This window comes from Buteo buteo, chromosome 1, assembly GCF_964188355.1.
Source record: "Buteo buteo chromosome 1, bButBut1.hap1.1, whole genome shotgun sequence".
Lineage (NCBI taxonomy): Eukaryota > Metazoa > Chordata > Aves > Accipitriformes > Accipitridae > Buteo > Buteo buteo.
The window spans coordinates 80407061-80430547 of record NC_134171.1 but is presented as its reverse complement, the minus strand read 5'-3'; the positions used below and the strand labels follow the sequence as shown (position 1 = coordinate 80430547).

Here is a 23487-nt window from a genome sequence, read left to right as displayed (position 1 = left end):
TTCATTAGCCTGGGCCAAAACCTTGCTAAAAGTACAGTGAGATTCTTAGAGGATGTTGATGTCAATGATTGATAATGTTACTTCCCCATTTTCCATTAAACTAGAGGTTGTACCCTCCTGCCTCAAGTTAGTTCAGCTAGCAACTCTGTCACAGTAAAAATGTAATCCAGCATGGTAGTACAACACCTGCCCAGCAGACAGAATCTTTTCTGCACCTGTACAATTGTAAAGTCACAACATACTGAAAAAAGTTTTGCTGAAAATGAAAAGATGTGCAAACAACATACTCACAATTGGCAGAAGCTGGGGATACAAAAACAACTGTGTGTCAGCTACCCCCATAGACATGACCAGCTGTCGGTGGTAAGCTCTCTCATCAGTTGGAATTTCTGGTCTGCCAACTAGCACACAGCTCTTCAACAGACAGTTCATGTACACTGGCAGCACCTTCATTGCGTCTGGAAGGATAAGCTGAGAGGCAGAGAAAGCTTTTTACTTAGTATATCCCACATGCTGGGGAATGACTTTCAAACATTTAACTAAACCACTGCTTGTTTTCTTTGATGAAAAACTAGAAAACTTGTTTATATGTGCTGTTTCAAACCAGATGTGACAGCTCTGAATGGTTAATACATTTAATAAGAATCCAACAGAAATTTTTTGCCCTATAGACTGCAGTCATCATCTTGGATGCTGTTGTCTCCCTGTAACCCATGCTCATTTTTTGGTACTAAATTAAAGGGGAGTCACATAGGAAAAGTGGATGTTTTTTCCCTGAACCATTAGGAGGCAAATGAAGGTCCACAGCAAGTGTTTAATGTTAGCGAGGACCAGAGAGACAAGTCAGTGCCCAGGCTTTTGATTACTGGAAGGATTGCATGGTATGAATCGCCAGGACATAAGGGTGAATAATTTAAAAGGAAGCAACTGTTGCTTTTACTAGAGCCATTGAACTTTAAGGATGTGCTAATAATTCTAATCTATATGTTACATTCAAGAAGAAGAAGAAAGAGTTAATTTCAGCATTAGTGTACAAAATTGCCAATTGTCATTCAAATAAGTCCTGAAATTTTCCTTTCTGGTACTGCTGATGTTGCAGGGTTGGGTTGTTGTCTGCTGCAGAGCCTGGCTGGGGGAGGACCAAGTTCGGATGGGTTTTACCTGGCTTATTGCCGACGGGCTGGCGCAATTCTTCCTGTAACATGCCAGCATGTGAGCTGTCTGATTCACCAGGATCTCTCTGACCATCTTCAGCGGTTGGCTTAGAATGGCTTTAAAAGCTACAAATACAGAAGAATAAAAGAACATGCTAAAGATGGACACATACTCTTAAAAGTATCTGTATTCTGCTAGCTTCTAATTTCACTTACCTGAGGTCTATGGCTGCTTTTTACTCTCTTTTACAGACAGCATCTTGGAGGATGTTTATTCATCTATCTTTGCCTAAAAAACCCCCACGAAACCTCCAACACTATGATAGGATGTCCATTTCTACTACTGTGTCTATACGGTTTTGTGCATTACATGTTTCTAGCTACCTTCACAAGCATTACATTTAAGGCAGTATGTCTAAAATGTGTAATCTATTTGTCTTTTCAATTTTATACTACTTCAGGAGTTGCTCAGGCTTGGAGCAGCAAGTTACAAAACACGATTTCCCTCTAGGTAAGCACTTCAGCCCCCTTTCCTTTTCCTTCCTCCACCCCAAAGCAAAAAAAGGAAACAAAATCCATCTGTTAAACTTTACCTGACTTAGCGAAGAAGTTGATAAGTGCATCTGTCTCACAAGTTTTGTAGACATCAGCTAACTGCGAACTACAATTTAAACCTATATTGTGTATGCGAAGTCTTCTTTGCCCGCTTATTGATGTGTAGAGGACCGCACACTGTAACAGAGAAGCAAATTACCATTTATTTTTGTTTTAAAACAAAAAGCTTCCATCACGCAAGAGCCACCTACTTTGTGCATAAAAGGCATACAATTACTTCTGTTACTCTCATTTGCTACACACTGATGGTATCATCTGAAAAACAAGAGACCACTGATTGTAAATCTGTAAGTCATACTGTGTAATCGTGCAATATTTGAACAGTTCGAATAGATGTGTTGGAAAAGATGCCGCACAAGAGATGAGAAGCTTGCTTAGCAGTACTCTGCGCATCACATTCTCTCTTGGCAAAAACAACACAAAAACCACTTCCTAATCTGAAAAGTTGAGTGGTTCTTTTTACATGAATAAGTTGCTTATGAAGCGAAGCGAGGTCCTGCTAACCATGGGCTTAGGTACTAAAAAATCAAGGGTGTAACTTAAGAATTTCCTTACTACTCCCATTCTATTCCAACATAACGTTGATACTTCAATATAACATATGATCTAAAAGCCTGCAGGCCAAACACAGACTGCAAGCTACCTTGCATTAGATTCTTCCACAAGTATCATCTCTCATATGAAAGAGCTGTAAATGCAACATCTACATGGCCTATACATCCCTGCCACAGCTGCACTGTGGCTCTAGGAAGCAACTTCAGCCATACCGAACTGGATGTTTCGCCACACAGGGATTAACTGCTGACCTATGAAATGTATTTATAGGGGCAAGCTAAAAGCCAAGCAGAACAGAAATAAAAAGTTCAGATAATCCTGTGGCTTAAGTTTAAAACCTTGCAAGCAGTAACATTTTCTGTCATTAAACAAGAAAAAGGTCATGACTAAACACCTAGAATAGTAAACCACCAGATCCCATTCATTATCTATTAATGGGTGGGATAATCCCATTCCTAACAAAAGACGTATCACAAGTCTGCTTGTTGGCCATTTACAGAGAAAAATACCAATTATTGCCTAAGTGGCATTTCCTGGAACTGTTACTGAGGTCCCACGTTGTGGACCAAGACAGGATGCAGATTTAATAAACTGTGGAACAGCCTGGCATTTTCAAGGTAGGAAGGAAGTTCCTGACGCACTAGGCAAAATTCCCGTGCTAGTGGGGCTGCTGCGGCCAGTCTGATCTGAACTTGCAGGGCTATCCAGTTGAGCAGAGGACCATGGAGGGCTTGCCCCTTTCCTCTCAGAGACTGGAACCACTCTGCGCGGGAGAGAGGGTGCTGCGCTGTCTCGTAATTCGCAGAGTACGTCGTGATTCCAGCCGCTGAGTGCTGTGGGGCCTGAGGGAGCAGGGCAGCCAGCTGACACTTGCAAGCGACAACTTTCATTGCACAGGTATCATCGCTGGTGGGTCTTGAGCAGTCCGTAGGGTTGGAAGCGATGTTTAGCAATAGAGAACTGCTCTTAAACAGAGGTGTCACAAGGAATGCCACATCAATAACAGTTTCCATATAAGTAGCAATGAATCTTGTACTCCAAATAAGCAAACTTATTTAGTAAAATGGAAAAGATAATAGCTGACAAGGTCTCAGTGAGTGCTGAGAAAGCATTTTGGTATCCCTGAATAGAACATGCAGTATAGAGGTAGGCAAACACTATTGTCATGAGGGGGCATTGTTTGTGCTTTTGAGGTAAGATGCAACCTTTGGCTGGTTAATTAAAACCTTTTTTTATTAGTGGTATTATGTCACCAGAGTCTGTGCAAGCTGTGCCTTGCTCCCATCAGTCCTACACCCTAACTTTTTTTCTGTTATGGCTGAAGAAGTTCTTGCTCACCATTTCATGACATTACACGTAATTAAGCTTTTTTTACCTGAATTAGGGCTCCACTGTCTTCATTCAGTTTGTCATCATGTTTGAACTCCACTGTCACTGCCTTGTCACAGTCAACTGCTGCCATCTCTACATCTGTGGTGTTGTTCATGTAAATAGCACCAAAGAAGTCGGTAGCCCTGAAGCCTGCAGCCAAATTAAAACAAACATATCCTTTTATTTAAAAATGGCAAATGAAATTGACACTGTCTTGTGACTTTTTATGGTCAGTCAATTTTGCTTACTGAAACAGGAACCATTTTCCTTCAAGGATTTGCAGCCTCAGGCTGCTACCAACTGTCCTTGCCGATGGCATTTTTTGACAGTTGGGTGAGAGGGAAAAGCTGATGGACGGGCCACGAAGCTGCGCTGTGACTGAGACCACCCAGAACCTTTTGCCCTGTTGATTTGGCCACTTTGTATGTGTTTGTTTCTCTAATGCTTGCATTTGAGGTAAGAATGAATGCGTGAAAAGTAGACACAGTAATGTCATTTGAAGTGTGAAAATGAAGGAACATGTAAGTGTCCAGCAGCAATACTTTTTTTATACAACTTGCTTGCAATCCAAGATGCATGCATAATGATCAGAAGCCTTACTTGTATTTGAAAATTAATTATTATGGGGTCATATACAGGAAGGACATATTCATGCATTTTATCAGCTTATCCCATTACTTCTCAAGAGGTACATAATGAAGTTAAAACAGTTAGCCTGATCTTACACATGACCTCTACAGCACTATATTAAGTTATATATTGTCGTATTTATTCATGTTTATTTTCGTTCCCAACGGGCACCTTTACCTGTACTCGTCCGAACCCTCATTATTGCATCAAATCCGGTCTTTTTTTCTATGTCCTTCCTGAGGTCACTTAAGAACTGGGGACTGTCAGCATTGAGCTGGAAACGCAAAGCAAAAGCAAAAGTTGCAGTTCACCACCGGGTGGCAGCAACATAGCAGAAACCCAACCCTCTCCCTCCCCCTGTGATCCCCCCGACATCGAATCTGTTCTTTTCACGTTTAACATCTCTCGTTCCCTTCAAAAAGAGAAGCAATGTTGATTGTTGTTTTGTTGACAGAAACATATGTAGGCAAGTGTCCACCAATTCATCACTAGGCTTGGACATCCAGAATTTCTATTCAATCAAATTATCTCCAGTAACGTCCGTTCCTGCACTTAACCTTGCAGCCTAGCTTGGATTTTATGGCACAGCCTTAAGAATTGCAGAGTAGCCTTGCTGACTTTGCAAAAAACGCTTTTTTTGCAGGACAGCTCCTGACATAGAGGAAGTCCCTCACTCCCCAGAGAGATTCTCATGAAATTTTAAACAAGTGTTACAGCTTTTGGGAGGGGGTCTTTATCGTAAGCATTTTTATCTTCATATACAGGAGTAATTGACTTCCTTGCTCAGGCACCAGCATATTTAAGTAAGTGGATGGAATTTTAAGATGCCAACCAGCTTATTACTGTTTTGAGATATATATTTGAGCCTGATCTGTCATTTCTAAGTTTGAATTTTATCCCCTGGAGTTTATAAGTAAGTTTTCTAGAGTCGCTCCACTTTTATGTTAAATGTCAAAGCACACATTGAAATGAAAAGGAAAAACAACAAATCCTCAGGTGTTACTATCTGAAAGGCAGGAAACACACATCACTTACCTGGAAATTGTTGTACTTGTACAATGTTCCTCCAGTGTACATTGTGACGAGACCCATAGAGGCTACATCCACATACTGATTTGGGAAGAGGAACAAATTCACGCAGCAGCCATTAGCCACACAGTCCCTGGCTAAGGCCTCGTAAGAATTTGCCTGGGGCTGGAAAAGCGTCTGCACAGAATTAAATAATACAGGTGTCATAACATTAGATACTGTTGGTTGCCAACCACAATCCAAACACCCACTTGAAGAAAAAAAGATGAAGTGGAAGTTTAAAGCGAGGCATGGATTCGATTAAAAATGTGTTGCCCCTGCCCATACACTTGTATGCAGGGAACCAACTCGGTTCTTAGACAACTAAATCACTAAGAGGCAGGTAATAAATATGGGTGGAATGACTTGCTACTGAGGGGGGCTCCTTTATGGATCGGAATAGCTGCTTTATGGTAGTTTTGACTTCAGTGTTCCTGTAGGGGCAGCATCAATGTATCTACATAATGTAATCAAGGCACAGTGAGAATGGGAATATTATATAATTAAACAAGACATCCTTGCAAAAGAAAATAAATGAAAAAAGGTCAAGTCTCTATTAGAGAAATTCAGCATAATAGCAGTCCCTTGTTAACTCAGAGTAGAAAATACCTTTTCTTTATCTGTATTGAGTAGTTTTTTGTCATCTCTGTTTCTCAGCTTCCCTGGTGCTTCCGCAGTTGGCAATGATGAATGGAAAATAAACAGTTTTCCAGCACATTCTGCAGCCTGTTTCAAAGACACCATATTGGCATATTTATTACTGCTAAGACAAACAAGTCTAATTTTCATACATTGTGGTATCTCGAGAGAACAGTGTAAACGTTCTGCAAGTTCCTCAGAGCTAAATAATTCATTTAAAGACTCAAAATTTGATGGAAATAAGTCCTGAAACAAACTGGGAATTTTATGTCAGCAAACAACTTGGTGTAACGCACAGATACATTGGCTGATGCGTTGTTACAGTGATTTCTACATAGGAGTCTAAAATCTTGGATGGGCAAAACGAGGAGTACCTCTCTTGGAGGCTTTCTAATTGGATACAAGCATTATGCAACAAGTATCAAAAGTACAAATACTAAATTGGATAAAATTAAAAGGAAATGTAATTGAACAGAAAAAATATTTCTTTCAGTTCAGGCACAATAGTGTTCACTACATTTTTATAGACAAGCAAGGATGATATTCCTGTACTAGATTCCACGTTCAAATCTATACTAAAGTGCAGGAGTATCAAAACTTGTAATGAACATTTCCTCTTGTCACTAAAGAAGTGAAGTAACTGCCAGTTTTATTCAAGTTTTCTATTCTTTCTTAGAACTCCAGTGAGGACATGATATTTACTGAGATGACAAAGTACTGACAGAAAACCCTGAATTCCAAAGAAGAAAGCAACAACAGTAGCAAGTACCACAGGCATCTCTGTACTATTAACAAGCTTCTCCACCAAAATTTAGAAAATCCAGTTTATCGCTTACTCTTGAGACAGGTAATGGGAATGATCAGAACAGAGTATTCCAGTTGGAAGGGACCTACTACAAGGATCATCTAGTCCAGCTTCCTGACCACTTCAGGGCTGACCAAAAATTAAAGCAAAGAGAAGTGAAAACTGATTAGAAATTCTAAGGTCTTCCAAGTATTGAAGAAGTTGGGTGAACGGAAGGAAGGAGGAAAGAAGGATTTGTTCTTTTCTTGCTCCAGACTTAACCGCACATCCAGGTTAAAACTGCAATACCTAAGACTACACAAATCAGCTTTGGTACTCTTTCTCCTCCAGATCTTAAGATGTTCACAAGATAAAGATATTCCACATTTCAAAATAAGCTATGACATTCTTCTGGAAAAACTACAAATCTCTTTGCTATGGCAGAAATGCAATTGAAGGCAGCATCTTATAACAGAGCTGAAATTTTACCCCTAATATTTCAAGCATAGTTATCGTTAATCACGAATGCCAATTTCTTCAATTCCTTTTAAGAAGCATTCTGCTGAAGACTGAAAGACTTATCAAATACCTATTTGTCATTATACGCATTGGGAATTACTGACATGGCTTTTGACAAATTTTCTAAAATGTATTTATATTATTTCTAAAAGTGTATTAAAATTAATCTCAAATAGGAACACAATCCATTTTATTCTTTTTAGACAAGAATTGTTTTCTTGAGCGCAGGTATATGCATATTAATAATTTACAGTGAAAGTCCTCACAAATTGTAACTTTAAAATAGTGAGCTAAATAAAAAGCTTAATTAAGAGCTGCTTTCTTTTATAGCCAACATCAAAGGAAATTTACAATTATGGCCCTTAAGTTTGTTTTGTAGAAGTCAAGTATTGGCAAAGAGCATTCCAACGGAAGTGGTAACCAAACGTCTGTTTTGCACACATACCTCTGGCAGTATGAATAAATAACAAGAAAACAGGTATTAATTAAGTATTTAATAAACAGATTTGAGAAATGTTGTGTATTTTCAGTTCAACAAATTTATCTACTCAAAGTTTATGCTTTCGTTATACACAGCTCACAGATAAATCAACTATTTTAACACCACTGCCTGTTTCCTGCCCCTACAAATCTTGTGGTGAACCATGGTGGCATTCTTTTAACTGGCACCGCTCCCTGGAAATGTCAGCACTTCAGGGGATGTCCTAGAAATGCAGAAAGCAACTGGGGATGCATCTTGACCTGTGGATTCATTTTCAGCTGTATTCAAGTTGTGAGAACTTGTCAGTTAAGCAGAAACCCTCCAACCCCCTACCCGATTGAGTCATAAATAGTCACAAAGATCTCATTTTGCGCAAGAAGACAGCAGAAGCAGACTAGGCAGAGCAAAATCGTATCTTACGCTGACTCTTCTCCTGCCCTTCACACGTGCAAGGACTGGGTATCTGTGCAAACATCCAGAGTATCTATCAGTTCTGCTGCAGTAACTAAACACTTTTTTATTTCTCTCAAATACTGAACAAGAAACTGATTCCTGCTCCTCATCTTCTCCTAAACATCCATTCTATGTGGAATAGACTCTAGAGACTGGTTTCCCTCAATAAGCAAAATCTGGAAACAGATGTTACGCCTGTCAGTGTTCTCATTTTGACTAAAGCAGTTCAAATGTACTGTTAGAATAACGGAACATTAGTGCTGGAAACAATCATCGACTTCTTTTTCTATTTTACCACTGTGATTTGTAGGAGGACTTGGGACTGGCTTCTAGCAAACAGAATTTCTGCAGCTTATCAAGTCTTATTTAAGAGCTGTTTCTCTTACAGAGAGGAACATTCTAACCTTTAGCGCCTCCATGCCAGCCTGGATAACAGGAGCGAAGATGGTCTCACTCTCGTTAGTGTCTGCAAACATCTCTGGAATCTGGTCCAACAAGCTACGAAACACAAAAGGATCAGTGTCTCAACTGGTTAGCATATTTGGGATAATCCCCAAACATACCTTTTAACATACCAAGCCTTCACACAGAAGGCTGCTTTCCACGCAAATTTATAGTAAAAAAATACGAATTTTGATCGCTCAATTTTTTAGGATTCCAGCCAGAATAAAAACAAAGTATAAATTTTTAAATTCTATGAGATGCACTATTTCAAAGCTGGTAACATAAAAGAACATGCAATAAATAAAAAATAGCTAAAAATTAAGGAGTCCTAGTGTGCTGTAAGGACTTATGAGTCCTTAGATCATATCCAGGTGTGCATCGTATACATCGCAAGAGGAAAAACATGCAACATGGCACATAGCCACAACACTCCTCCCATTTTTGAAGCAGCACAGCTGAAGATGCATGCTTTACACCTGGCCCAAATATGCTTTCAAATTCAGCACTGGGGGGTTATTGATATCACTTTTTCTTTGCCTCAGAGGTGGAAATACATGACTTGAAGCATCTCCTGACTTCTAAAGTATCGCAGTAAACACATGCACCCCGCAAAACCCAATAACACAATTGACTAAAAGGCATAATGCATATCACAAGCATTCAGATCTTATTCACATATGGAATAATTATACTTTACTTGGTAACAACAGATCGTGATTCCTGAAAGTTAACAAGGAAACCATCCAGCAAAGGGACAAAAACTTCTCCAACATCTGAGACCACCATCATCTGAGGCTGAGCTAAGCTGCTTTTTACATTAAAAAAGTGGAGGACCTTGTTATAAGTGACAAAACCAACTCGAATTGCTGAGGATTCTTCTTGCTCTTCTCTGTAAGAAAAGCAAAAACAAATGGTTATATTTCTGAAATTCTGACCCTGCAATAAAAGCATCCCTTTGAAATGCAAGGCTGCTTTCAGATCATTATCTGTACTGGGAGCAACAAAGCAAACAACAACCAAGCCGATGTAATGGCCTCAATCTTTGCCTTAGGTCAAATTAAAACACTCCGATAAAACCAACTGGTGTATTATTTACTTCTTTAAAAAAATATATATTTACATCAACCCTATCAACTGTGCATCCCATCCAAGCAGTCAAAACTCCTTAAGACAAAGAACAAACCATGCTGTCCTCAAACATGGAAAAGAGAGAACAGAACAATTAGTTACAAGATATAATCAGAAAATCAGTTTTATTTAGAACACATTGTAATGTGGTGACACTAATGATTGGTGCCTAGTAAGAATAGTAACTAGGCTTGAATAATGTCTGGTGACTTTGGTGGGTCAATCTTCTGCTGCAGCAGGACTACTTTTAAGCAGCAAAAGCTGTCAAATCCTCCGTAGCTGTGTATCACACAGAAAACATACTGTAGGAATTACTCATTATTACTGCTAGTACATTCCCAGGCCAACCAAAGCTAGCAAACTGCTGCTGTGAGCTACACCTGCAGGAACACCACAAGCAGCAGGCTCAGTCTCTGTTTTTGTGGTGGTAACTAACTCTTCTAAGCAGTAGCCCACTCTGCCATTAGCAGCAGCATTAACAGTACTAGTTAGACCCTTACCAGGTTTGCAGTCCTAAGTTTAGTGAGCTTTTCCCTAAAAGGCAATCCTATTCAAAAAATTGGTCTTAATTACTACTAAAATAGCACCTTCCTGTAGCAGGGCGTTCTCTCGCAAATGACAAACCAAGCCTTTAGCATGAAAAATGCCAGATAGGAAGCCTGTGGTACTTGCAATTACTACAGGTCAGCCCATGTGTTATGTATGGCAACATTAAACACTTAAGCAGCCTACTTATGGTGAGATGTCACAAAACCAGCAAATACCAAGTCTAATGCTTTTGCGTGCAAAATATTCATATTCGAAGTACTGAAACTTGGAAATCCTCATTCAATTCCCAGCTATGCCACTGATTTAATGTACAACCGGAGAGGAAATTATTTCTCTATGCCTCAGTTTCCATTTGTAAAAGGGGAACAGCAAGAATTATTGTTTAATCTCACTAGGATGTAGAAATATGTACCACAAAGTTCTTTGAGACTGCAGCAATAGGAACCACAGAAATGGCCAAGCTGATTTTATTTTCTTTAGTTTATAAAAGAAGTCACTCACGGAAGACTATGACTGTAAAAAATTTAACACAAAAAAATATGCTACTCCACAAACAGGATACCATAACGTACACAGACTCATACAGATGGTACTATCACACCAAAAGCATTTAATAACAGAGACCTACCTTAGTATTTCCAATTTCTAGACACTTAGGGAAAAAAAAATCTATTTATCCCTCACTCTAACCTCTGAAGAAACAACAGAATGTTAACAGTCACCCTGAGCCTTCACCACAGTAAAGCAGCCAGGGTTTGAAAATATTTATCCCCCTAAGGGAGTGTAAAGCCTTGGCCTCACCAAAATCAACGGCAAGGCCTCCATCCCATTCCACTGCAACCAACAGATTGCATTTCATGACTTCACAAATGCTTGCAGAATCGAAAGTCAAACTAAACAGGAGAAACAACACAAACACACTTCTACTGCAATTCTTGTTCTTCTTATTGCAAATAGAAAAAACTGTCAGGCTTCTTCCTGGCTATCAAATCTGTTTGTCCTCAGAGAAAAAAAAAATAATAAAAAAATGTCATCAGCAGTTTCACAAGCTTCATCTAAAACCTTGAGCTTGGGAGACAAATCATTTTTCTCATCTACAAACTTTAACTCTCACGTCAGTCTAGAATGTTAATCTACCATTCATGTTTTATGGGAACACAGCTGGATGGGAAAGTGGCTACTTTGATCTAAAACAAATCAATATTCTATATTGAACACACTCCACAGAGAAGCATTTTCAATAATTCCTCCAAGATACATTAACTCAAACAAATGCATCATTTCTGAATGTGAATTTCTAATCATTCCCAGCACTCGGACACTATTTTCTTAGTAACATGATTAACAGGGAGCATTCAAGAGCTTGATGAGGACAAGGTATTATTGACTTTCCGCACATACAGCACTTTCCTACTTCAAAGAGAAGTATCCACATCATCCTAGTAGTCCCAAAGTTGTTACACAGCAGGTATTTGGTACAATTTTTTCAGATACTGCTCTTGCCTGTGGCAGTCCATACTGCCACACTTCATCCAATTCCTTCTATCGTAGTTTTAAAGATTAGCTGTAAACGTAGCAGCTGATTGCCTATGTAGCTCACACTCTATTTAGTTCTTTTTAAAGTCTCAGAATGAGACATCTGGATCATATGTACAGAAATGCATTCAAATGTTTTAGGGCTTTTGGTGTTTTGGGGTGGTGTTTTTTTTTGGTTTTTTTTTTTAATTATGCACCTAAAAAATCATATCTGCACAACCAGTTAGCCTGATTTTCTGAGCTCATAAGCACAATTTCTATAAACCCATTTCATCTAAATACAGCCAGAGGTTTCTGGTTTGGAACACATAAGTTTGAAAATGTCCGCTCTAAAATTTCAAGCAAGCAAATAATGTGGTTTCTGCTGTGTTGCAAGTCTACAAAAACACAAAGTTCTTAACACCAAGTCTTGAGCCACCTACCTTAATCCTTTCTTTGCTGCCTCTAACTTCTCACTTCGCAGCCATTTTCACAGGCTTACCTGGCACAGGCCTTTATACCAATGGCCTTTTTGTAACACAGATTGCTTTGCTACCCCAAGTCTGTCGTCTTAAAGATATGAGCGCAGGGTAAATTCCCAGCACAGGGCTTTCACCTCATGTGGTAACAGCAGAATATTTTTGCAGGTGTCTTTGTCCAGTAACAGAAAATGAACAAGCAGTGACCTTTGTCTCAGCACCAAAACAGCAGTTTCACCACAAATTTTGGTGCAATGCCTTCTGTTTTGTTTTTTTTTTTTAAAATTAATATTGTTTAAATACAACAGACAACAGAGTCTAAAGAAACTGAAGGGCTTACCCTTTCTTTATTTTTTTTATTGCTTTTTTCAGTGGACAAGAAAACTTTGGCCCTACAAACAAATTATATAGCAGCAGATCTCTGCAGAGTGCTGGTGAGGAAAAGAATTAATGTGCCTTTTTTATGATGTAGATACACACGCTTTCATTTTTCATCAACTTCCCCTATTCGAGCCTAAGTGTTTCTAAACTGCCAACTGCTTTTTGTTATTACACTTATGCCTTTTATTATCTTCAGAGTCATGATCAATCCTGACGGAAAGCTCTGAGATATGTTCAGGATAATATCAAACACTTGTGTCTCCAGTGTAATCTTCAATGACAAAGTACTTGAGAGATGGCCTTACATGGGCATCTGACAAACTAACCCCCCACCCTGGACTGGAATTTCTTTCATGCACAGAGATCCCAGAAGGACATACGATAAAAGATTTTTAACATATCCCAGGTTATTGAAAGGATCTCGTCTCCCACCCTTCCTCACTTTGCTCTTTCCATTTCTTAAGTCTGTTCTCCCTCTGCAAGTATTGTTATGCAGAATGCATTTTCCTTCTGTATGTTTTTCAATGCTTTTGTATGCCTTTGCTGAGAAACATCTTGTTTACTTAATTTCTCAGTGTTTCACTGCTCTCATTTAATTATGTGTCTGCATTATTTAAACTTTAATGAAAACTATATTAATATACTATACTAAAAACTATACTAAACTACACTAAAATAATATACTGTCATTAATATTGATCAGCAGCAACACTACTACTGTGTGTTTAATGCTCACAAACTAAATGTGCTGTATTTCATAAAATGGCTGTTGCCTACAAAATTTGTTCCCCTCTCAGATACATACCTGGACAGAAAAGTCTCTCAGCACAGCAAGAAGCTTTAAAAGTTTTGCTAATTAACAATAAGAGCTAAAGATACAAGCCACCAACACTATGGCTTTAGAGAGACTTGCCATTCTTGAATATTCTGTTTTTGATATTTCCCTGTTTAATTTAATGAGAAAAGCAGCATTGCGGTAAACAGAACTACAGCAAGTAAAGTCAGAACTACAAGCTGGGACTTAGCTGGTCATACCACTAGAGTTCACTACAAGAAAGGGAAAGAATGCAAGCTACATGAGCAACTAGTATGACAGATTTTTTCCATTCATATAGTAAGCCCAGACATCAAAAGTTTAAGAACTGCCAGCAGTGTTAAAATTAACATTTGGTCACTATCACCCCGAAATGCCTGTACTGTAAATTCTGACATTTTCTGTAGCTTGTTTTTACCTCAACATGCAAAGCTACATGAAAACTGCAGTGTATTGAGTTAAGCAAAGCACACGTTTCTTTACCTTGGAAGTTTATCTAGCAGAGTCTTCAGTTCATCACATATGAGTTTAACTAGGCCACTGTTTATGTTTCTGTACGATACATCAATCATGAAGATATAAGCTGGTGGCTTTGGAGGCTTGTTGTTCTACAGAAAAAAATGACCATTCACAGGGAAAATTAGACAGTGTCCTGTTATGTCGAAAAAAATTTATGGGTGGTACCATAAGGCAATCTAAATACAGCAATCAGTTGTTTGAAAAATGCTGTGAATTATAAATGATAACTACTGCAGAAAGCTGACAAGTATTGGTCAAGTCCACCCTTGGAATAAAATATTATTACTGGAAAATACCATCCTAATGGAATAAAATATGCGAAGGCTTAACAGTTTATTAGATAAGATGAAACACAAACATTTTCTGCTCAAATTCAAGTGTTTACACAAATTTGCCTTTTTTCTGTACCCATATTGTTTTTGCATTCCCTATATCAATACGCAATACCATTTTGGCAATGTGAACACTTAAATTCAGGTTTTGTTAGCATTTGTGTCTAACAACTGTTAAGTGATTTCTAACCAATCTGAAAAGAGAAAATAAAACTTAGGTACTGAACTAGAATTAAAATATCTCAGTTCTTAGCAGTACCAAGTCATGATCATCTGCATCCTGTCTTTCTTGCTGTCTCATGCTCCAATGCATTCTGGACAACTGAACTGTTCTTTCAGGAATAAGCTGACTTTCTGCAAGATAATCAAAGCATGAGACTGGAACATTCAATGTATGCAACTGCTGCATACACAGCAGTGACTTGGGCTGGTATGGATTCCTTTGAGAATTCCTCTTACTCGTAACGTAAGTGGCACACAAATTGTGCCATATACTACCGACAGAAGTTTCTGTAAGTAAGAAAAAGTAAGATGAAGGGGTTTTGTTTCCAAATAAAGCAATGTAATGCTGAGAGAGGTACCCAGGAAGAAGGTCATATAAAGTCAACATAGCAATGGTAATCATCATACTCCCTAAGATCAGTTTTCCTAATTCCCATTAAGACAAGTAGTGGACACTTGGTGTCAAATTCGAGACAGCTTTTCCATTATACTGTTTCACTTCCTTCATATAGAGTTCTGACGACTTAACCAAATTATACTTGTTAAACTAAACCTCAGAAAACTCCATTTAAGAAAAAAATCATCTAACCCTTGAATTATGACTTATCCATAGTCCTGGCACACTTTAAACTTAATATTATACCCTTGATCTCACTTTATTTGACTTATGTAAATCAAGATTAATTCCTGTGAACTAAAACTAGCCAGTATTTTTAAAAGCTGCTCTGTTTACTGTATTTGGATTCTAGTTTCAAAAACGGTATCAAACACTACTTCTAAACTCTTGTATCACATCACCATTTATAAAGAATCCCTGCATAATTTCTGACAAATATATGGTAGAAATGAGGGCTTGTGCTCTTGCCACATCCGCTTAGCATGAGCGCCGTAATGCAAAACAGCTGTTATTTGTTAACATTTTTTGTAGCTGTTCATCTTTGTCATTTGATAAGCACAAAGGGAAATGACTTTTCACTTCTGTCTTAAACTGAACTTATAAAAGAATTAAACCTTTGCAACTTGGAGCAAAATGAAAAATAAATTATAAAATAATGTTAACTTCCGTAAAATTTAATGACTCAGCATTTCCAGCATGAGTGTTAAATTTGTAAGAGATTTCTTTTTTGTAACATTCTAGGAAGTCTATGGACAGGTCTTTGCAACAAGAATACAGACCATACTCAATGACTTCTCAAGGAAACTCCCTGATTTAAGCTATATGGCAAAAGCCATTGCACTGAAAGATGCAATGTGATGATGACTGCATCACACAGGGTTACATTCTGGAGAAGAGAAAAAGAACCATGAAAACGGCACAGAGCCATTCAGTACACATGAGTTTTCAAATGTTTAGCTGCCAGAAATCAGCAAAGCTTAACCAAATTTGATGGAGCTACACTGGATGTACACTGAGGATCCTGCACTGTATTTCTGTAATGCCTCACTACAACTCTCTCCTGTTCTGGGGTTTAACCCAGATTTCAATAACATCTATATAGGTCGTCTCAGGGATTTCACTGGATTTTGGAGCAGTACCCTAGCAAGAAAGCAGAATTAAAACTGTTCATTTTCTTCATACCAGCAATAATTTCATGGTCTGAGGAAGTTACTGGTACCTACTTCAAAACTTTGTAGGATCCAGTTGCCTTGCCTAACCTTATCATGACCTTAATTCCACTGACAGGAAGAACATTCTGCCTGTTTTTCAGCAAGAACAGAAAAATATGTCCATACTGTGGACAGAGGAAGTCACACTTGCAGTTTTGTACAATGAGCTAAAGTTTGAAAAGTTTAAGTAATTTATGCTTTTGGAAATATCAAATACAGTTCTCTAATAAAATCAACTACAAATATTTACAGTGACTTGAGTGGGCTTTGGATTGAATTCTTCAGTGAGTTAATATTAGGAGAGAGAACCCATTCCATTGTAACTTATTTACTGGTCAGAACACTGAAACTACTCTTGCCAGGGAAGGATTACAAGGTCGAATTCCCTTGCTAAGGTTTTCAATATTGGGAAGGCAATTTAGGCATGTGTCTGTCTTCAAAAACCAATAGAAGACATGCATCTGAAATGCAACACTGCATCAGAATTTCAACTGTCTCCTCTAAACAGGGCAACATAGTAGCTAGGACCAAAAAACCACCCCAGTTGAAGACTGGTGATCCATGACTTTGCTGCACTGTTTGTTATTCTTACTTGCTAGTCTCATACTCTGCAGCACAAAAGAACAAAACATAATATTGTAAGCTTAAATTCTCCACATCTATCTATGTTTTCCAGAATGTTCCTGGAATCTGATACTCAGCTTACAAGTGTATTTACTCTACTGTAGGTATTTAAAGGATTTTGTTTGTTTTGACATAAAATTGTAAATTAGTTTGCATACTGGAAATACTCACCCGGCAATAATCCAAAGTAGCAACATATTCATAAGATCCCAGAGATAGCTCAGGCCTTTCATAGTGGTCTACCCGTCGGCCAATATGGTCCAGATGTTGAAAGAAGAATGGAGGGACTAAAAGCCAACACAAGGGCAGGAAAAAAACGTTTATATTTTGGGAAGAAGGGGAGCAACCCAAGAGTTTCTTTCAACAGATACAATGTACTAATGTAGGTTCCTGTGTTACTATCAAGGGAAGAGTTTAAACACTTAACCCAGGTTGCAATGGGTTTTCTTCCCCACCTCGGCTTAAAAAAACCCAACCAAACAAAACCCCACAACATTCTAGTAATGCCAGCTCCTTTTGCGTTTGGAAGACAGGGCATATTCCCCTATAAATGTCCATATTCTCCCACCTCTACATTGTCAGGGTTGAGTAGGTAAAACTGACCCAGGTCACTTCCACAGGCAGGAGCCTGTTACCCTCAGGATACAGACTTAACAGTGACTATTTTGTCAGTAGATACAGTCTACTCATAGCTTAATTCAAATCACCAGGGGCAGAGTTCTGCAGAGGGACAGCAATAAAAACAGCACTTTTCCTAAAGTGTGTACTGCTTTATTGAAAAATACCACTTCACTGGAAAGAGCTCTACAAGATTCACAACCCTGGCCTACTGTACAGCAAAGTACATTGAGTCCATTATACCAGGAACCTTCTGCAGCTACAGATAAAAAGTGCAGAACTCCAAAGCATTAAGAAATCAAGTGGGTTTGCCACCAACAATTTATATACAGCTAGTCTAATAGTTAGAGTCACCTTGGGGAAGAGTCACCTCTGGATTTTAGCTTCTCTTTCTTCAATCAATATATATTTAGAATTAGAATGCTTATTTTTTCACATTTTTGCCTGTAAAAAGCGTATGTGTGTGTGAGTGGGGGAATATCTACCTTGTTTGTTGGCCATTTTTAGTCCTCATTAAAGTTTTTCTTTAAAGTGCTTTCTGACTTAGATAAAACACTGTAGTAATGATTTAAAGCAACACTGCAACTTAAATGTCTTTCTTAAACTCTTCACAATGCATTTAGATTTCTCTTTATGAGAGTTTAAATTGCTAACAAACTCTGAAATTTGTTATCTGCTATGTTTGCACAAACATTTGAGCATCAAGCAGAAAAGAAGTTGGAATGAGTCTTTCAAGGTTCACGTTTCAGAGTTGAAAAGATTACTGTATTAGGGAAAGCACTATACCGCTGTGATCCAGCTGAGGAAATCCAGCTAGATACAAATGTCTAGAAAGGCTAGTTCTGGCAAAGATTTGGGATTTAGCCAAGAGCACAAGAACAGTTATGAGTCACATGCAGCACACTTGAACAAATATGGCATGGTATCTTCTGTGAAAACCAACACTTGTCACAGTAAGATTAATAGGTTATTTAACCATTGCATCCACAGTCATGGACATGGCTGTAAATATTTGGTTCTTGCTCAGCATTTAGATTTCTTAAAGAAATTAATTTTTTCCACACAAAAGTTGCTTTCAGTTAGCAATACAAGCAGCTTTGTATCCTATGCCGACATCATATTTTTATATAACGTTTTGATGGTATCAGACTGGACTTTATGACTTAGCATTATTTTTCATGCATTTATTTTTTTAAATCATACTGAACAAATGTTTTTACGTGTTTTTCTGGGGTAGTATTTTTATTATTTGTGAAACAGGTCTAGTTACTGCATCTCACTATTTTCTCATCAAGTCAGCAAGTCAAGAAAATCATTTTAGGGATATAGTTTCTTTTTTGGTTTCATGGAATTTGTATGAATCACAGATCAGAGAAACATCACTTACCATCATTTATACAATTGCAAAATCCACACTGGTATCTTCTTCCACCTTCAATAAACTGCATGAAGGGACACATATAAGCTTTGCACCGGTTGCATCGGATTGGTCCAGTCTCACCATGGTTTACAACATAAAGAGGTGTCTAGATGAAGAGGTACATGAAGTTACAAAAAGCAATGCAAACTTGAAACCAAATAAAGTCAGCTAGAAAGCTACTGCTCAGACTTAACTCTTGTTAGAGATCACCTGATCAAGAGATTATTCATGGTTCAGCCTTCACCCAGAATCTGCAGTACAGTTGGCTCAACCCCATACATCCCTTGAGGGGCTAAATTTACAAGTTCACAGGCCATATTCTGACATTTATTAGAAAGAGAGTAAGGATTCACACCAAAAGCCTCCAAAGTTTTGAAAGCATTGGAAGTTTAGGGCTCCAGGCTGATTTTCTCCAGCAAAAGGTTTTTACAGCTCACTAAGAGAAATCTGCTGGAGGCAGCTATTTGCCTTCTCTGTCAGACTGAGCTTTTCCTGAAGAAATCTATTGCTGCTCAGCTATTGCAAACCATCTCTCAAACACGTATTAGCTAAGAAAGCTTCAAATATTTTATCCTAAATGCTGACCCCCCAATTCTCCCACGTTACATGCTATACTAACGTTTAAATGTGTCGGGGTCACCAGCTAGAGTAGATTTAGAAGAAATGCTAATATTTATTGAAAGAAAGTACATACAGCAAACAAATACAGTATCTCAAGCACTTGTCAGTTTAATTACACTGACCATGCTTGCTTATAGCCTCTGCCAAAAACCACAGCTAATGGAAGACATTTTCCAGATGCCTCTTTCAGTAATAACTGTGCAGCAATTGAAAGATTCCTGCAATTTTACTTAACATTAGAGAAGTCATACATGAAACCACTATAAAAACGGAAGTTTGCTCAAATATTTTTGAAACTGTTTTGTATTGTTCTTTTTTGCTTACTCCCTTCAATCCCAACTAAAAATCTCTCCACATAAGAATAAGAATAGAAATCCAGAGTTTGGACACATGACAGATCTCTACAAGAAGAAAAATGCTGACAGCCTTTGAATGCTAAAACATTACCACTAGTATATTCGTCTTTTTTTTTCTTTTAATTATTCTGTCTCTTCTTATGGCACGGACATATTTCATCTATTATACACTTTATCTTTTATTGGAGCATAAGAGTCTTTGAATACCCAGAAAATCATTCATGTCCTTCTAGCATTCACTGCTTACATCTATTTTATTGTTTCTTTATATTTTACAGAGACTATTTTACTCATTTATTTCTCCAAAGGGTTTAATGCTTTTTGCCAAGGATTTTATACATACGAGTAGATTTTTACTACGTGGGTTTTAAGTGCTCCCTCCTACTCCACTGAGATATTATTTTACTTTGTGTTCTTTCTTCTACAAAAATTGAGTTTAACACAAATTAACCAATAATGTCAGCTGGCAAACTACCAGAGTCATTTTTCAGACATGAAAGCCTTGGCTATAAAACCTGCTCATCAGCCACAATCGCTTAATAAGTTTTAATACTTCTGGGTTTTGCTCATTACTTGGCAATTTTCTGATTATCATTCTGCTGTATTAGTTTAATGAGGCCTGGATCTGGTTTGCAGTTAATATTATTATAGTGTCTGACCTGGTAGAGGGGAAAAAAATAAGACTGAAACAACTCCTAATGCATTTATACACGTTGATTTAGTAAGTTTAAACCTTGGTTTGACACATTTAATATTATCCAAGAGTAAAGAAAAATTACCCCTAAATGATCATATTTTGAAATACCACAAACAATCAAAAAATAAATGCCATGAAGTTCAGAGCCTAGGTGTCTACACTCTTACACATACTTACTAAATTACCTTTTTAAAGACAGCAGAAATAAAAATAATGTGGGTTTTTTCCTTGTCTTTTCATATTTGGAGTGGAAATTTTAGTTTTCCCCTCCCTTTAGGTTTCTTTTTAAAAAATTACTTATTACAAAGTCCTTTTTAAAATGTGGGGTTAGAGCCTCAGTAGCCTAAGGGTTACGTTTGCAAAGATTTACTTACATGCACATTTACCTTTACGCATTTAATGGTTGTCTTGAAGTTACTGAGATTGTGCAGTGCATGAGGTTAAAACATGTGCTCAAGTCTTAAGAAAATAATATCCACAGGCAATGTTCTGTAAACATACACTAGGCTGGATTCATTTTGTCTTGCCCAGAGAAATAAAGGATGAAACACCAATAAAATCATACCACAGAAGCTAGCTATTTTTCCTTCCTAATAAGCTTGCAGAAACTTAAAAAAATAAAATTAAGGGCAGAAAAAAAAAATCAATGAAGCAAAACCAACCAAAAATGTATGCGATAGAATTAAGGGTTTTGTCTAACCAAGAAAAATCCTGCAAAAAAGCCTTACGTGTACCTTTATTGATTTATTCATTTGGAATTTTTTTAAATTAAATGGAATTTACATTTCAGTATTTTCTTTAAATGATTTAAAATGTTACATCAATAATAAACACATCTAATAATAAAGCTATCTGTATGATAATTTCAGAATAAGCACTCAGACCAAAAGCGTCAGAAACCCACTTCTTGATGTGAACAACACAGTTGTGAAAGAAACTTTACCTCAATAAAGCTGAAATCTTCTAGGGCATTACAGCATAAGACTAGACATTCTACCCATCAAGAGAAAGTAATTTGGGTACGTAAACTGCCGTTGCATTTCCAACTGTCAAAATAACTTCTGTCAGGGTGAAGTAACTTTTTAAAAATAAATAGGTAGATCTCCACAGGAATGTACAAAGATAAATAATACTGTACATGCATTAAAAAGCATAAAATAAAGTTATAAGTTTCAACTAATGAATACATGAAAAAAGGGTCATAAAAAAGACACGGTACTAAATGGGAAAGCCTTGTTTGATGTGCTCCACTTTCTGTAGATGTCACTGCATACCAGAGGATAAAGCAGAGATCTGTTTATGGTCGCATGGAAGTCAGTGGCAAACTCTCACAGGAGCAGGGGAATAAGATGAAATTTAAAAATGCCTTTTTTCAGTTTTGGTTGGTTGGTTGGTTGTTTTTTTTAAACAAATGCAATACTCCTTTTTCTTTTGCCTTTCCACCTATAAAGTATCAGTGTTTTCTTTCTCTCCTCTCTTAAATCTCTACCAATAATAAGTGAATCAAGTTAGATATCTACCATAACTATTTGGACGTTTGATATACTTGTAGACTTGTTATGGCCTTACACTTCTCTTTCCCCTCATCTCTTCACAAACCTTTGTCCAATTTGCCTATCTGGACCACCTAATCAAGAATGGAGATGGACCTTACAAAAAAGAACACCTAGGTACTGATTTTTGGTGTTCCAGCACTATCAAAATATAAATATTTCGCAAAACCAATGACGAAACTAACACTTGGTAGCCTAAATCTGAACAGGACACATAAAAGGGATTCCTTTAATGTAAGCCGAAAGAGTAGACAGGCAGAAAGAATCAGTTGTGCTGGGAGGCAGAACATTATAGTTTTAGGTTAAAGCAAAGGAGAATTGGGCAGAAGATATGGGAAATGCTGTAAGACACCTGCATAAACTTTCCCTTCTCTGGAACCTCAGGGTCCCGCTGGAGTGCAAGTCCTTAAAGCCGATCTGATAAACCATAACTTATCCCACTATTAGTCCAAATATAGCTGCGATAGCAAAAGTTTTATTTTGGAAATATTTCAGCAAGAACATCTCTCAGGAGTCAGAACAGTATCACAAAGCAATAGATAGACATTGGTGGCACAGCTCCAAGATGAAATACATCCATACAGATTTCCAAAGGGACTGTAACCTGCACTTTAAAGTCTGAGAAAGCTAAATTACTATTGCTTGCTATAAAAACGAAGTCCTGACACACTCCTGAGGGTTCCCTGTGATGCCTGCAAAGTATCACTGTATTCATATTGCAGGACGAGGGCCACAGCTGGAAATTATAAGTGTAGGAGTAAGAACTGTGATGAAGCTCTAGATTGTCATGGCACATCTCTGGAAAGGCATTCTAAAGAGAAAAATCATAGGAGAGAGAGTCTCCAGAGAACAAGAGAGCCATACGCAAACACTGAAAAAGCCCAGCCATTTATCACACAACAAAGTAAAATATATACAGGATCTGTTTTCATTGCCAGACTGGCATACGGACTGGGCTGCATGAAAACATTTTGTAGCTGTGCTGCAAGACAAATCTCCATGTGATGGACACCGCACCTTGTCTTTGCCTTTTCCTACCTACCACAGCCAAAGCAGATTCCTATCTATTACTTGACATAGACCCTATCGGCATAGTGACAAGTCTACATTAGGAGCTACATTTTTGCCCCAAGTTTGACTCCACCATCGTTTAGGTGCATTTAACACCCCAGCACTGAAACAACAGGAATGCTATCATATTGAAAAGAGGCCCACACAGCTTGCGAAGTCTGGCTACATCCAAGAGGAATTCTTTCCACGAGTGTGGTTTTCAGTTAGATCAGCGTCTCTACCACACCCTTACTCATCCCCACAAGAAGAGGAACTTGCCACCAGTTC

The 23487-nt window shown here is 37.9% G+C and overlaps 1 protein-coding gene across 11 annotated transcripts in view; it reads right to left on the bottom strand.

Annotated features, from left to right (window-relative positions):
- Positions 1–23487, bottom strand: part of SEC24D (SEC24 homolog D, COPII coat complex component) — a 143022-nt gene that overhangs the window by 2940 nt on the left and 116595 nt on the right. For all 11 annotated transcript variants that reach the window (XM_075037422.1, XM_075037414.1, XM_075037428.1 and 8 more), the window contains 12 exons: positions 18890–19028; positions 17056–17171; positions 14063–14187; positions 9411–9602; positions 8674–8767; positions 6003–6119; positions 5361–5531; positions 4503–4599; positions 3700–3845; positions 1748–1886; positions 1162–1280; positions 292–471 (listed from right to left, as the gene is read on the bottom strand). In XM_075037422.1, the coding sequence (XP_074893523.1) occupies positions 292–471; positions 1162–1280; positions 1748–1886; positions 3700–3845; positions 4503–4599; positions 5361–5531; positions 6003–6119; positions 8674–8767; positions 9411–9602; positions 14063–14187; positions 17056–17171; positions 18890–19028 (1635 nt within the window). The remainder of the gene's footprint in view (positions 1–291; positions 472–1161; positions 1281–1747; positions 1887–3699; positions 3846–4502; positions 4600–5360; positions 5532–6002; positions 6120–8673; positions 8768–9410; positions 9603–14062; positions 14188–17055; positions 17172–18889; positions 19029–23487) is intronic.